At 37.8% G+C, this 12,680-nt stretch overlaps 1 protein-coding gene across 1 annotated transcript; it reads right to left on the reverse strand.

The window, feature by feature from the left end:
• Nucleotides 1–1,242: 1,242 nt before the first annotated feature.
• Nucleotides 1,243–12,604, reverse strand: PLEKHA3 (pleckstrin homology domain containing A3). The gene is made up of 8 exons (XM_014890065.2): nucleotides 12,458–12,604; nucleotides 8,782–8,898; nucleotides 7,641–7,796; nucleotides 6,860–6,996; nucleotides 5,739–5,903; nucleotides 4,554–4,597; nucleotides 3,882–3,997; nucleotides 1,243–3,143 (listed from the first exon to the last, which is right to left on the reverse strand). Exons 1-8 carry the CDS (start codon nucleotides 12,495–12,497, stop codon nucleotides 3,016–3,018), a joined length of 903 nt encoding a protein of 300 aa, XP_014745551.1. The 5' UTR covers nucleotides 12,498–12,604; the 3' UTR covers nucleotides 1,243–3,015.
• Between the last annotated feature and the right edge of the window lie 76 nt (nucleotides 12,605–12,680).

Genomic DNA, 12,680 nt, shown 5'->3' on the forward strand with positions numbered 1-12,680 from the left:
GTGGAGAGCCACAGTAACAGTGTGAGATTAATTTTATTGCATTTTATCTGGTTTTCAGACATAGACGTTTCCTTTATTCAGGTATCACACCCTTCTGAAAGTTTCTAATTTACACCAACAGGAAAAGCAGCTACACTAGAATACTTAAAGCATATGGGTGGAACAAAACTCCTATAAAAGTTTATAATTTGCGAAAATAACTTTAACAAAAACAGATGTGATTTCAATTTTTACAGAATAAAATTTTTTGCAGAAGTAACCGCCGAAGTATTTCTATCCCAAAGATTGTTTTCTCTGAGGAAAAAAAGTTTAAAAAGTAAAGCTGAATTACTAAGTTGCAAAACATACAACCATTAATTTACAGTAATTTCAAAGCCCCTGAACATTGTAATCTCAGTATTCACAGCTCTCCAAATCACTGAGTGCCTTACCATTAATTCTTTATAATGGAAGCTGGTAATTTTTAAGCATTCTAATTATCTGATGTTAGAAACTTCAGAGATATAAATTTTCACCTAAATTTATGCCCCATGCTTATATTCTTTAAGTGATTAATGCTTTTTAGAAATTTGAGCTGGTTTCAGATTAATCTCTTCTCAAGAATGTGAGATCAAAACTAGAAGTACCAACTACCTATTCTGCTGAGGTTCAGCTCTCATTCTGCACTAGAAAGAATGATACAATCAGGCTCTCTTGATAGTATGTAATATGTAAGAGCAGCCAGGTATTTTTTAGTCTTACTATGTATGGATCATTGTGATTCAGCCAGATTAATTTTCAGAAATTATTTCTTCACCCCAGTTATCGTAAGTAGGACACCATATCATCTTCACTAATTTCACTGAAATACATTTTAGGATTTTTGGCACAGGTATCTATAACAAGGCTGATTTTATAGAAACATATCACACATATATACATAAAGCTGAAATGATGGCTCTGCAGACCTAGAAAAACCCAAAACTGAAACACTGAAGCAATCATGCAAATTTTGTGCTTGGATCTGATCACAGCAACTTTTGTCTTGTGGGCAGTATTTAAAATTATTACTTACTACTACATTCACTCTGGTTTTGCACAACGTGGAGTCCAGCCTCTTTTCTTCATAGCAGTTGAAAGCAGAAAAAAGTGTCTGTCATTGTGACATGTAATGAACACTGCAGAAGCTGTCAGAAACCTCAGGGAAACTTCAAAAAGCACCTCTGACAGCATATTATTCAAGACAACACTCTCACTGCAGTATGCAGTTTACTTCTCTGAATATCTTCTTTAATAATTATTTTTACAATTGTCGTGTCATACAGAATACATTAAAGCAAACATTCAGAAAAAAAATGTACAAGCATGTGTCTGGCTGATATGCATATGCCAGTTTGCATGAAAACTGACAGAACTGAGCACAAATGACAGCTCTGAGCTGGTATCCACAAACCCCTTTTACAAACCATTCAATTCCACTTGAACCTGACATAATGGTTTATAAACTTTATATATGGTTATATAAACTTTACATATGGTTTATAAATTTTATATAAAGCCAACAGCTCATATGTTTTTCCTCAACATTTGGACCTATTTTGATTTAGATAAATCAACATTCCAAAAATTTATAAGGAAAGCTCCCATTCCCATCTGTTCTTTCCTGCTTGCTTCAAATTATTTATATACACAAAAGGAAGACTACTTAAACCAAATTAAAGATCTGATTATAAAAACAGATTTTGGTATGTGCTTGAGTACAAAAAACCCTGTATATTTATTTAGCAATTGTGTAAATCAAGAATAGTAAATGGCTTGCTTCAAGTGCTCTACAGCTAAGACTTTATCGACCAAGTTCATCCCTAAACAAACACCCCAAAAATTCCCAAAAGCTTACAATGCTAACGTTAACAACCTTCTTGACCAAGGTGCTAGTAGGCACTATTATACTATATTACTCATTAATAATAAAGAGAGTCAGACTCTGACCTCACTTACAGTAAAATGCAAATTTACACTGATGTAACTGAGAGCAGAATCCATCTTCTGGTGTACACCACCCTCAAATGATATAAAGGAGTTGCAAAAACAGACGGTCTCTTTTGTATAAATATGTCATAAATAAAACATGTATAGATACAAATATTCATTACAACAGCAGCTTAGAACGGTCTAACATTTCAGCTCTTGTTTTTATCATACTTTGCTAAAAACACATCTTCAGTAAGCAGAGTAAATCTTAACAGCACTTATTAATTATTTGTGATGCTACACACCCCAGAAACAATTTATGCACATTTTGAAGCTTTTAGTAGATCTTTAGACCTTTAGTAGTGAAAGTAGGTAGAAATTTTTGATGCAAAAAAGAATAAATAAATAAAAACTATTAAATATCCCATGTTTGGTACAAATACTTCATATTAAGTTATTTTTATACATTTGTTTAGAAAAATACACTAAATATTTCTACTTTCATTGCCTAAAAATAAGGACTGGATAATGTATATCCTTGTGTTTTTAAAGGCGGCAATGTCAATTACCGTCAAGCTGCTGGAGCAGAGCCATTAGTGCCCATTCCCACAGCCCTTGCACTGGCAAAAAAAAGCCATTGTGGGGCTAATCACAGCTCCAGGTAGATGACCTGGTACAAATGACCAAGAGGCCCATGGCACAAGTTGCATTTTCTCCAAAAAAATGAAAACTTTTTGCTGAAGTTTATGATGCTCATTTACTAACGTATTGGTCAGACCTCCACACTTTTTTAAAAAGAGCTGCATTTACAAATGTGGATGCTTATCTTTTAAAGCCATCATTTGTTCCAAAAAATGCACATTCAAACTGTGAAATATTAGGAAAATACTCTTGCAAATAAACTATATAAAGATAAAATACACTTCAAAGATAGTATTTATGTTATTCTATAAAGTGCAGATAAATCCTTCTAAAAAGGGAAATAACTACTTCCTATAACAACAGTATAATTACAGCAGCTTTTGCATAGCATTATTTATAGAAAATTTAATACTTTCAGTTGCTTCAGGAGGAAAAGGATGAAAGAGTCTCTTCCAGTTCAGATCTTTCCTTTGACACTGATTTACTTTCTTCAGGAATGGTTGATGATACCAGATCTCCATTGACAACACTTCTAGAACAATGAGCAGATCCTATAAAGAGATCAATTAAGTATTTAATTTTCAATCCCCGGAAGTATCATCCAATCAGTCAATTATTGTATTTGCCAAGTATTTCCTATATAGAAGCAATCAGAAGAACTAGTCAAGTTAAAGTCTGCTTGAGTTATAATGGAGTCAAAATACCAGCAAGATTCAGTAGAAAAAAAACACAGAAGAACTGGCTACTAAATCAGCCCATCTCATCACAAGGGAGTAAATTCTTAACAATGATCTTTATTATTGGCAAGGCTGTGTGCCTTCAGAGCAGTGCTGTTCTCTACAAAAGGCAAGAAGCCACAGACATGAACCATCTTTCCACAACACACTGAGTGAAAACTACCCCTGCAACTCGCAGAAGTCAAGAAAAGAGAATTTCTTCTGTTACAATAAACAGGTGGCAAATAGCATTATTCCTCATCACTTACCAGATAATCATTTGTGTGAGAGTCTATTAGGACAAACATGCCTTAATTCTATCTTGCCAGTAGTCCCACTGATTTCAATAGAACTACTCCAGCTGCAAGATCATTTGTAATATGGATGGAAGCCAGCACAAGTCAAGCAGGTAACAAACTATACAAGTGCTCTGATTTATAATATAAGAATTTTACAAATTTACAAATAAAATGTTTTTCCTCATGTCGATATCAGTGCTAGAACAGATGCTCTAAAAAGGGAAATAAATTGTACTGAAAGATAAAAAGAAAACTCCCTCTCCTTCAAACTTACTCTGAGAATCTTCAGAAAGTGTATCACTGTAAGATTCTGTATCTGAGTATGTTCTTCTGCGCCGCTGAGAAAATCGGTGAAGAGATGAACCTGGTTCTTTTACAGAGTGATTAATCCTACAAAGGAAATGAAATCTATTAGTAAGCAAAATCTGTAACATCCCACACAAATTTTATACACTTTAAATGTGAAATAACTTTGGTTATTTCCAACCCACACAGATTTTATATACTTTAAATTTGAAATAACTTTGGTGCTTTTTACTATACTAGTCTAGTCTACTATAGCAGACTAAAAACAGCACAGTCAACAATGTTAATTTCAGAACTGCAAAGCCTGAAAGTGGAAATAAAAATGAGGGAAATAATTTGAGAATCTGAAATACTGACTGAAAAAGAATGTTAGCGTTTCAAGCTCTTACTTTCATGAACTTGTCAAAACAAGCCGCTTGTATAAAGCTTCTAGCATTATGAAATTTTGGTACTGTATTAAAAAGAGCAGCTGCCACAGATAGCTGATAATCTGCACCTTTTGTTTTCAAAATTAGATCAATTTATGATTTTGAATTTTTTTCCCAAGCAAACAATTCTTCTCACATTTTGTTTTCAACACTAGCAAGTTCAGGGAGGTCTTTTGAGATACAAGAAAAAAGCTTAAGAAACAGAAAATTACCTTTCTGAATAGCAAGGACCAGGATGGCTAATGGAACGCTTCATCTAGGGGGAAAAAAATTCCAAAGAACAAACAACACCAAAAATGTCACAAGCTACTCAGAAGAATGATATGGATATCAACATTATTTTTTACTTTATTTACAAAGAGAGATGGCAATATTTTTTTTTAATAAAAAGCAACCACTCTCAGTTAAAAATCTGATTTAACTATATGAAAACAGATGGATTGCCATCAATATTAGAAGTTTTAGAACATTCACACAGGAAATAATTCACTACAAAAAGATGCTACCTCCTATCTATGGAATTCATTCCCTCTTGCATCAAAGCTCCTTAAGGAGCCATTGTTAATTGCTATGATATACAGAAGTACCAAGATATTTTTCCTTTATCAAATGGAAGTTTACATTCTTCATTACACAACAAAGCCAAATTATGCCTCTTGATTCCTTTCTCTGCTATCACTGTCAAATCTACTGTCAAATCTCTGTGCATATCAAAGAAAGCTATTCTTTTAAATCGTAATGATCAGCTTTGTAAGTAAAGTGACTGAAGATAAAGAGATTAAAGATCCATATGGAAAGAAAGAGATTCCCACAACAAAATTGCACAATACAGATCATCTTGGAATACATATACAGAACTGAGAAAGCATTTGATTCTCCATACACTGTCTTTCCAAGGGAATTAATCAATAGTGAATAGTTATGTAAGTAACATCTTTATCATTATATATATTTTTCTTAAATAAGGGAATGATATATTAATACAAACATCTTGAATTACATACACGAACATATGATATGCTATCTCACTGAAGTGCTTCAAGTCACCAAGCACTTAAGGAGGAGGTGAAGTTATGTAATTTTTATGATCAGTGTACAGCTAGCACTCTAAAAAAAACAAACAGTTGAATGGAGGAAAAGTTAAACCTCATTCATTTATGATACCTCATTACAGGGCCTTGACATGTAGGATAAATTACTCTGATGATGTAAAGGCTAGCAAAAAAAGACTGAGAATAAAAAACTGATTTATATTTGGGACCAGTACTGACTTATAACACAATCAAGATTTCAAGTGTTGACATCATAGCACATAACAATAGCAAAGCATTCTGCCACTCCTCCCCCCAATCCGACCACCAGTATAACACTAAGATAATATTTCAAAATGTCTAAACCATTTGAATAGGTGATGGTGACACAGGAGAAACCAAGGGATCAGGGTGAGGCAGCTGGAACATTTCTGGTTTAAACTTGGCATTAGCAATCTTCACACATTCTTCAAGTGTTGTGATAAATGTATTACATGTGGCACTAAGCAAGGAAGAGGCTTCATTCATGTTCTGAAAATAAATGAAAGCACAAACATTAGCAAGAAAAAAATTAAAATATTTAAATACAACTTTCCTCCACTGCCTCTCCCAAACACACTAATTTCCCTCATTACCAAGAAATTACATTTCCCAGTTTTTAAATCAAATGTACACTTTACCATTAGGCAAATTTAAGAAAACAAATATGACAGCATTGCAATTTCTTTCTGACATTTGAGTTTCTTTAGGGTACCAGCCAACAATGCCTTACTGCAAAGCTTGTCTCAGAGTGACTAACTGGTATCAGAAGTTCATTCAGTGAAACAAATGAATAGCAGCAGAAAGTGTGAACAGTTTTACCACTCTAGAGCAAGGAGCTGCAGGTCTATTTCACCTCCCTAAGCTGAAAACCTGCTCTGTTGTGACTATGTCAACCCCTCTGCACTAAAGGACCAACAACATTGGTCACATGCTGCTCAAGAGTGAAAAGAATAAAGTCATTCATAATTTTCAGTCCTTCCATTCAAATGCAGGAATACATTCTAGTATTGCAGTTGTGCACATTCAGAGATGGATATCTACACTGCTTGTTTCCAATGCCTGGAACACTAGCTTTCACTGATAAAAAAAAAATGGAATATCCTCCCACATAAGGAAGTAAGAATGGACAAACTAAGATTGTTTCAACGACTTGAACAGAGATGAAAAACAAAGACAAGATATTGCATTGCTCAGATGATAGCCTGGCCTTTCAACCAAATGGCTCAGAAAGAAAACTGGTTCCTAACATCTGGCACAATTACAGTTAAACCATCCAGGTACTTTACACACAGAAAATCACTATTAGTACATCAACACACAAGCATTCAAAAACTGACATTAGGTTAAGTCTCCCAACAATGGGGAGATGAATAAGGTTTAAGACATCAACAGTAACTTGAGGTTTATTATATAGTGGAATGAAAAGAAATTCTAGAGTTGTGCACCTCAATGCTGGGAGGAGAGCGAGTCTCATCATGCTGAACAAATTCTTGTATTGTATGAACTTGCTGCATTAAAAGATCACAGTAGAGACGAAGTTCGGACATTTTGGTTTTTAGAGATTCATTGGTCTCGCTTATTTCTATGGAAAAAAATGGACATACCAATTTATTGCATGCAATGTACATACACGTAATTTTAAGCACTTTCATTTAAATATCAATTTAAAAATCCACTTAAACTTCCACTTAATTTTGAGGAAAACTGGATTCTGCAATGAATCAAGAATTATACTTGAAGCAGACAATACTTTTGAATAACTGATGCTAATTTAATTACTATTATGAAAAAGGCATATTATCAGGAAAAATAAAGTTGAAATCTTTCTTAGCTGCCATGTAATGTAGAAAAAATTACTGTATAAAACTTATGCAATCCACAAGAGTGGCTGCAAATGGTTAAGCCATTAAGCCATCCAAGAAAAATTATGGAAAAAAAATAGTTACTATAAACAGTTACTGTAACAGAGAAATGAAATGTCTTCACATCACCTACAAACAATATGTTTAGTCTAGTGACAACACCACCCTGCTGGTATTTCAGCTTCTTAAGATAAAAGAGGTCAATGCAGGTGACTTCTAACTCTAATACTGATGGGGAATTTACCATAGAGATTACTAGAAATAATTACAATTTTGTATTAAAAGACAATAATACTGACTTTGTACAACAGTATTTGCAGTATGATTATCTGAAGAAGTGATCTACTCTAAGTAACACACATACCTTTTTCTTTTTTTGTTCTTGTATCTGCTAAACAGGCTTTTGCACTCCCCAGTGCTACCAGCCATCTTTGCCTTTCAGCTGCATTAACTGCTTTCATATAGAAATGCTGCTCCCCTGGGATGATTAGCTCCATTCTTGTGTTGTCTGTTGCATGAACTTGTGATAGAAAAGAAAATTGAAATAATAAGAACCTCAACTCAGTAACAATCATTTATTAAATACTGCTCAAAGAGTTTTAAAATGCTTATGATAATTCCACAGTAGTACAGTAAATCACAATGCACCACTGCTAAGTAAGGAAAAGTCCAAAGCTGCTTAACCTTTCTCCCCCTTCACCAAAAGAACAAGGTAACAAGCAACTGGAGTGGTAGAATAAAAAAAAAAATTAAGACGTGATCCTCCCCTCTTAACATCACTGATTTCACCTGCACTAAAGAAACACTAACAAAAAGGAGTTAACACATGCAAAACTTGGTGGCCCATGTAAAATAATTTCCACTTTTTAATATCAAAGTACCCACATCACAAGCTGAGTCACCTGTGAGGACCTGGAAAAAAGTCATAGTTAACAGCAATGGGAAGCCAGAAAACACCTTGCTATTAGCTAAGGAAGCTGACCTACAGTTAGGAATACACTAAAGACTAAACTCTTACTTCGGAACAAACAGTACCCTTACTGTCTCAAACACACCCATCACCTGTGCATGTGCACAGCTGCTAACAGTGACAAAAGTAAAAATTACTCAGGAAACAAAAGACTAAACACTTCTGGTTTAAAAGAATCTCCACTTTTGGATCACTGCTGCTGCTCTTCTGGAAACCTGGCTTTCATGATTCAGTCTCCATCCCTACTCGTAAGAGGAAAAAGCAGTAGAACTAAACAGCTAGCTGACATAACTTCAAGCATGAACCACGTGCTCATAACTATTAGAAACAAAATGTAATAAATGGTGTGTTCTAAATCTCAAAACAGAACTCTACTCACATTCATTACTATTTGTGAACTGTGAAGCTGACACACTGGACTACAGGTAAACAAAAACAGAAGGAAAATTATGTGATGCAAAAATGTATGATTGGTGATCTTTTCTATTTTGATCACAGATAAAATTTTCTCAAGCAGAAATCTATTAATTCTTACCTTTTATTTCACACACAGCCATCTTTATACTTCCTTTGCTGCCTTTGCAAACATCATCCTGGGAATCATAGTATGACAATATCCCATTGTCTAAAACAAACCACCGAGGCTGCCAACCTAGAGAGATCAAAAATGTAAAACTTCAGTCTAATTCCTAAATCATAAGTCAAATTCACCTCTTTGGCTGTTAAAATTTTAAGAAAAAAGGCAAACATTAAATTGTTCTTGTAACACACCAGGAAGTAAACTATCTGTGCAGTCTGAAGACCAGAGCCACTCTATAACCAGTGTTATATGGATATTCCACTCCCGTTCCTTTTGAGTGCAAGATCAGCATTTTTCTTCTGTTTTCACTGTATTCCATTCTAGAGAAAAATTAAATTTTAATTTAGCCACCATGAAATCCTATTTTGAAGGTTGTTAAATTACATACCTCTGAAAAGCTATTCTCATTCAAGTATATTTTTCAGGCAGATTTTTCTAAGATTTTGCAAGATACAAATAAATGACAGATGCCACCAACTGCTATGCAATGTTCTCCTTCACCTACTGTATTTCAGTGAAAACTTTGTATTTCACAGTTACGTATTCATATTTTTTCCATTTCAACAAATAACATAGAACTAAAATATTCCAGTAGAGCATAACAATTGCAGTGGCCCATTATACTCTGGGTCAGCTGTACAATAGGAGCAGATTATCCCTCTATTTTACAACTTGACACCAAACTTTAACTTTCTGCTTGGTTTAGGGTTTGAAATGGCAAAAACTGTGTGGCCAAGCCCTCTAGGTATTTGGCAATATGACAGCATGGCCCAAGGTGCTTTCCAGTTGCCATCCCAGCAGAGGAAGCTGAGGCCATCCAGCAGCACTGTATTTTAACACAGAAGGCTAAATCAGGTAGCAGACTCAGAAATCAGATACCGGCTTCATACTATTCATAGCATTATAGAATCATTAAAGGTTGGAAAAGATCTCCAAGATCAACCAGCCCAATCTTTAACCAGTCACCACCTTGTCAACTAGACCAGAGCACTAAGGACCACATGCAGTTGTTTCTTAGACACCTCCAGGTGATTACCACCTCCCTGGGCAGCCTGTTCCAATGCAGCCCCTTCCATGAAGAATTTCCTCCTGATGCCCAGCCTGAACCTCCCATGGTGCTGCTTGAAGCCATTTCCTCTCATTCTGTCACTTGTTATTTGTAAGAAGAAGCTGAGCCTGACCTGGCTCCAACCTCAGGGAGTTGTAGAGTGATAAGGTCACCACCTCAGCCTCCTTTTCTCCAGGCTGAGCCCCCTCAGCTGGTACAGCTGGTTCTGGTATGACTCATTCTCTAGACCCTTAACCAGCTCCATTGCCCTTCTGTGGATACTCCAGCACCAGCATCATTACAGTTGTAACACTAATTCAAGAGGAGTAATAGCAGGCTGCATTAAATCACGTTACCATTCCATGAAAAAGAAATAGTAACATGTAACTGTGTATTGTTTATATTTTTGTTGTTTACTAGCTGTAACAGTAAGCACACGTGTCTTTTCAAATGCTGAGTGGTAACTAAAAAGCACCTCCACACTCAAATTTAAAAGCAGAATGTTAAAAACTACAAACTCTAAAGCATAAGAACTCACACAGGAAATGTTTTGAATGGTGTGTATACATCAATACTAATACCCAAAGAATATGCAGTTCAGAAGACTCTGTCTTGTAAAATGCAACTCAAAAAATGCAAGGATCTTTTTCTCTGCTACATTCTGTTGCAAGAGGTGGACTCTGTACTGTCCTTATCGCCTGTCAATGCCTGTCAAAACACTCTTATTCTGCTAAAAAGAGAACCTACATGAATGACTATTCCATCCTCACATTATTCTAGTATTGGGAAAAAACAGAAGCAAAGGATTTAAAAGGCCAAGTGCTTCACAGAAACAAGCCAAAAAACAAAAACACCTCTTGTATTTTGAAACTGGGCGGTATCCTACACTTGAGAAAATATTTAACATATTTGTACTTCATGAATTCTTATTTGAGGAGGAAAAAAAAAAAGGCAGCTGTATTTCTGGTTTGCTTTCAATTAAGGAAGAAACTAAATGTTTTCCGCAACACTTCAGCAACAATAACAACCTCCTTTGCTGCTTGGTGTCTAGCATTAATGACAAGTACTACAGCCTATTTTCAGCCACAAAAACAAATACTATACAGATAGTAGAGTAACAAGGCAGATGGTAATAAAATTTAAACATTTTGCTAACATTATAAGATGACTTTTTTTAAAAATGCTGCCCTCCTACATTCTGTAGATTGTAGGTAATTCCTGACACACTAATCTTGAAACGCAGAAGCAGATGCTCTCTGTTGGCCAGCGCAAGGCTTAGGAAGGGTTCTGAAGTTTGCTGGTTTCAGGACTACTGGCTTTCAGCAGAAGTCAGTTGCATGCTAACAGTCTGTTGTGTGTATAGCATTCACAGCTGCTGTTGAGTATTTGCCTATTAAATAACAGACTTAAAAGAGGAGCAAACACCGCAAGAGCTCATTGCCTTTATCCATTTATCTTTTGTTACAGCAACATTCCCAGTCATATAAGGTGAAAGTGACTTTCAAGTGAAAGTGACAACTTCAATTGTTTTGAAAACAATCTTGTGCTCATTCTTTCTCTCATAACCACAACGTTTCCTCTATGTGTTTTCTCTACAGTTATTGTGAAGAAGCGACAAAGACATCAAATACCTATTATATCACAACCGTTCCCTTTTACCAGAAGGACCATATCTGTGGACACATAATTGCTCTGAAAAATGCAATATTATGCTCTGTACGCTTCATTTCACAGCACATCCGTACAATCCTCAAAATGTGGCCCACATTTTATTATAATCCCTCAGAATCAAGTTTCACACCACTCCACACAACCTGCATATGCTGAAGCAGGATTCCACATATGAAGCGCCAAAGACCCAGAGGACAAAGAAGATACTGCCACAGCAGTGTAACAAGAGGCACGATTAAGCAGAGTATGTGACCCAACGCTGATGTGCTTGGGAGAGACAATTAGTCCTATCACAGTGTCAGAGGAGAAATGTTTCGCCTGGACACCACTGCCTGTCCGCTGCCTGCTCCAGAGAGAGATGCTGTCTCTACTACAGCAGAGGATCAGCCAAACAAAACCAGGCAAATGCTGGCATTTGGTGCACTTTTTGTCTGCAGCGCTTCCAAAAATGCATTTAATGAAACTGAAGTTCATCATGTGTTTTCCAGGTTGGGATACAGGAGCTCCCTGTTCTGCTGAGAGTCTCTGACTAACTCGGCCAGGCGCAATCCAGAGAGGAGCGAGAGGGGCTCGGCAGAAGGCCAGGGCCGGGCACAGCCCGCCCGTGGGGCTGCCGGGGGCCGTGGCTTCTCCCGGCTCCGGCCCGCACCGGGGAGAGCGGGGAGCGCTGGCGCTGCTCCGCCGGGCGCGTCCCCCGGCCCGGCCCCGAGCGCCTCCAGGCCACCGCCGCCCCAGGGCCGCCGCAGCGGCGATGCTCGGCCGCTCGCCGGGGCTCGCTCCGAGCACAAATGGCTCAGCCAACGCGTTACCGACAGCTGGGACCCCCCGAGGCACCGGCAGCAGCGGCGCATCACGGCCGAGACCGAGCCGAGCCCCAACCGCCGCCTCCCGGGCCCGGCTCCTCCCGCCTACCCGCTAGATAGTTGGTCCACTTGTACAGGACCCCCTCCATCGCTCAGAGCCCGGCGCCGGGCCGCATCCTCCTGCTCCGCCGCGGGGAACGGGCGGCCGCGGCCGCCGCGGGGATGGCGCTCCCCTGCCGGCCCCACCGCTGCCTCCCCCGCGCGGAGGCGGAGCCGCTCAGCTCAGGCGCGGCGGCCGCGGCGGCTCCGGCGGCGCCGCCCGCCCCGCGGGG

Source organism: Sturnus vulgaris, chromosome 7 (genome assembly GCF_052056855.1).
Source record: "Sturnus vulgaris isolate bStuVul1 chromosome 7, bStuVul1.hap1, whole genome shotgun sequence".
NCBI classification, from domain to species: Eukaryota; Metazoa; Chordata; class Aves; order Passeriformes; family Sturnidae; genus Sturnus; species Sturnus vulgaris.

Bases quoted from the DNA above. Each gene is read 5' to 3' on its own strand.
- PLEKHA3 (XM_014890065.2), bottom strand. From the start codon at position 12,497: ATGGAGGGGGTCCTGTACAAGTGGACCAACTATCTAGCGG. The intron at 6,997-7,640 runs GTATGTGTGTTA...TTTTTTCCATAG, and splicing joins AAGAACAAAAAAAGAAAAAG to AAATAAGCGAGACCAATGAA. The intron at 5,904-6,859 runs GTGCACAACTCT...ATTTATTTTCAG, and splicing joins GCTCTCCTCCCAGCATTGAG to AACATGAATGAAGCCTCTTC.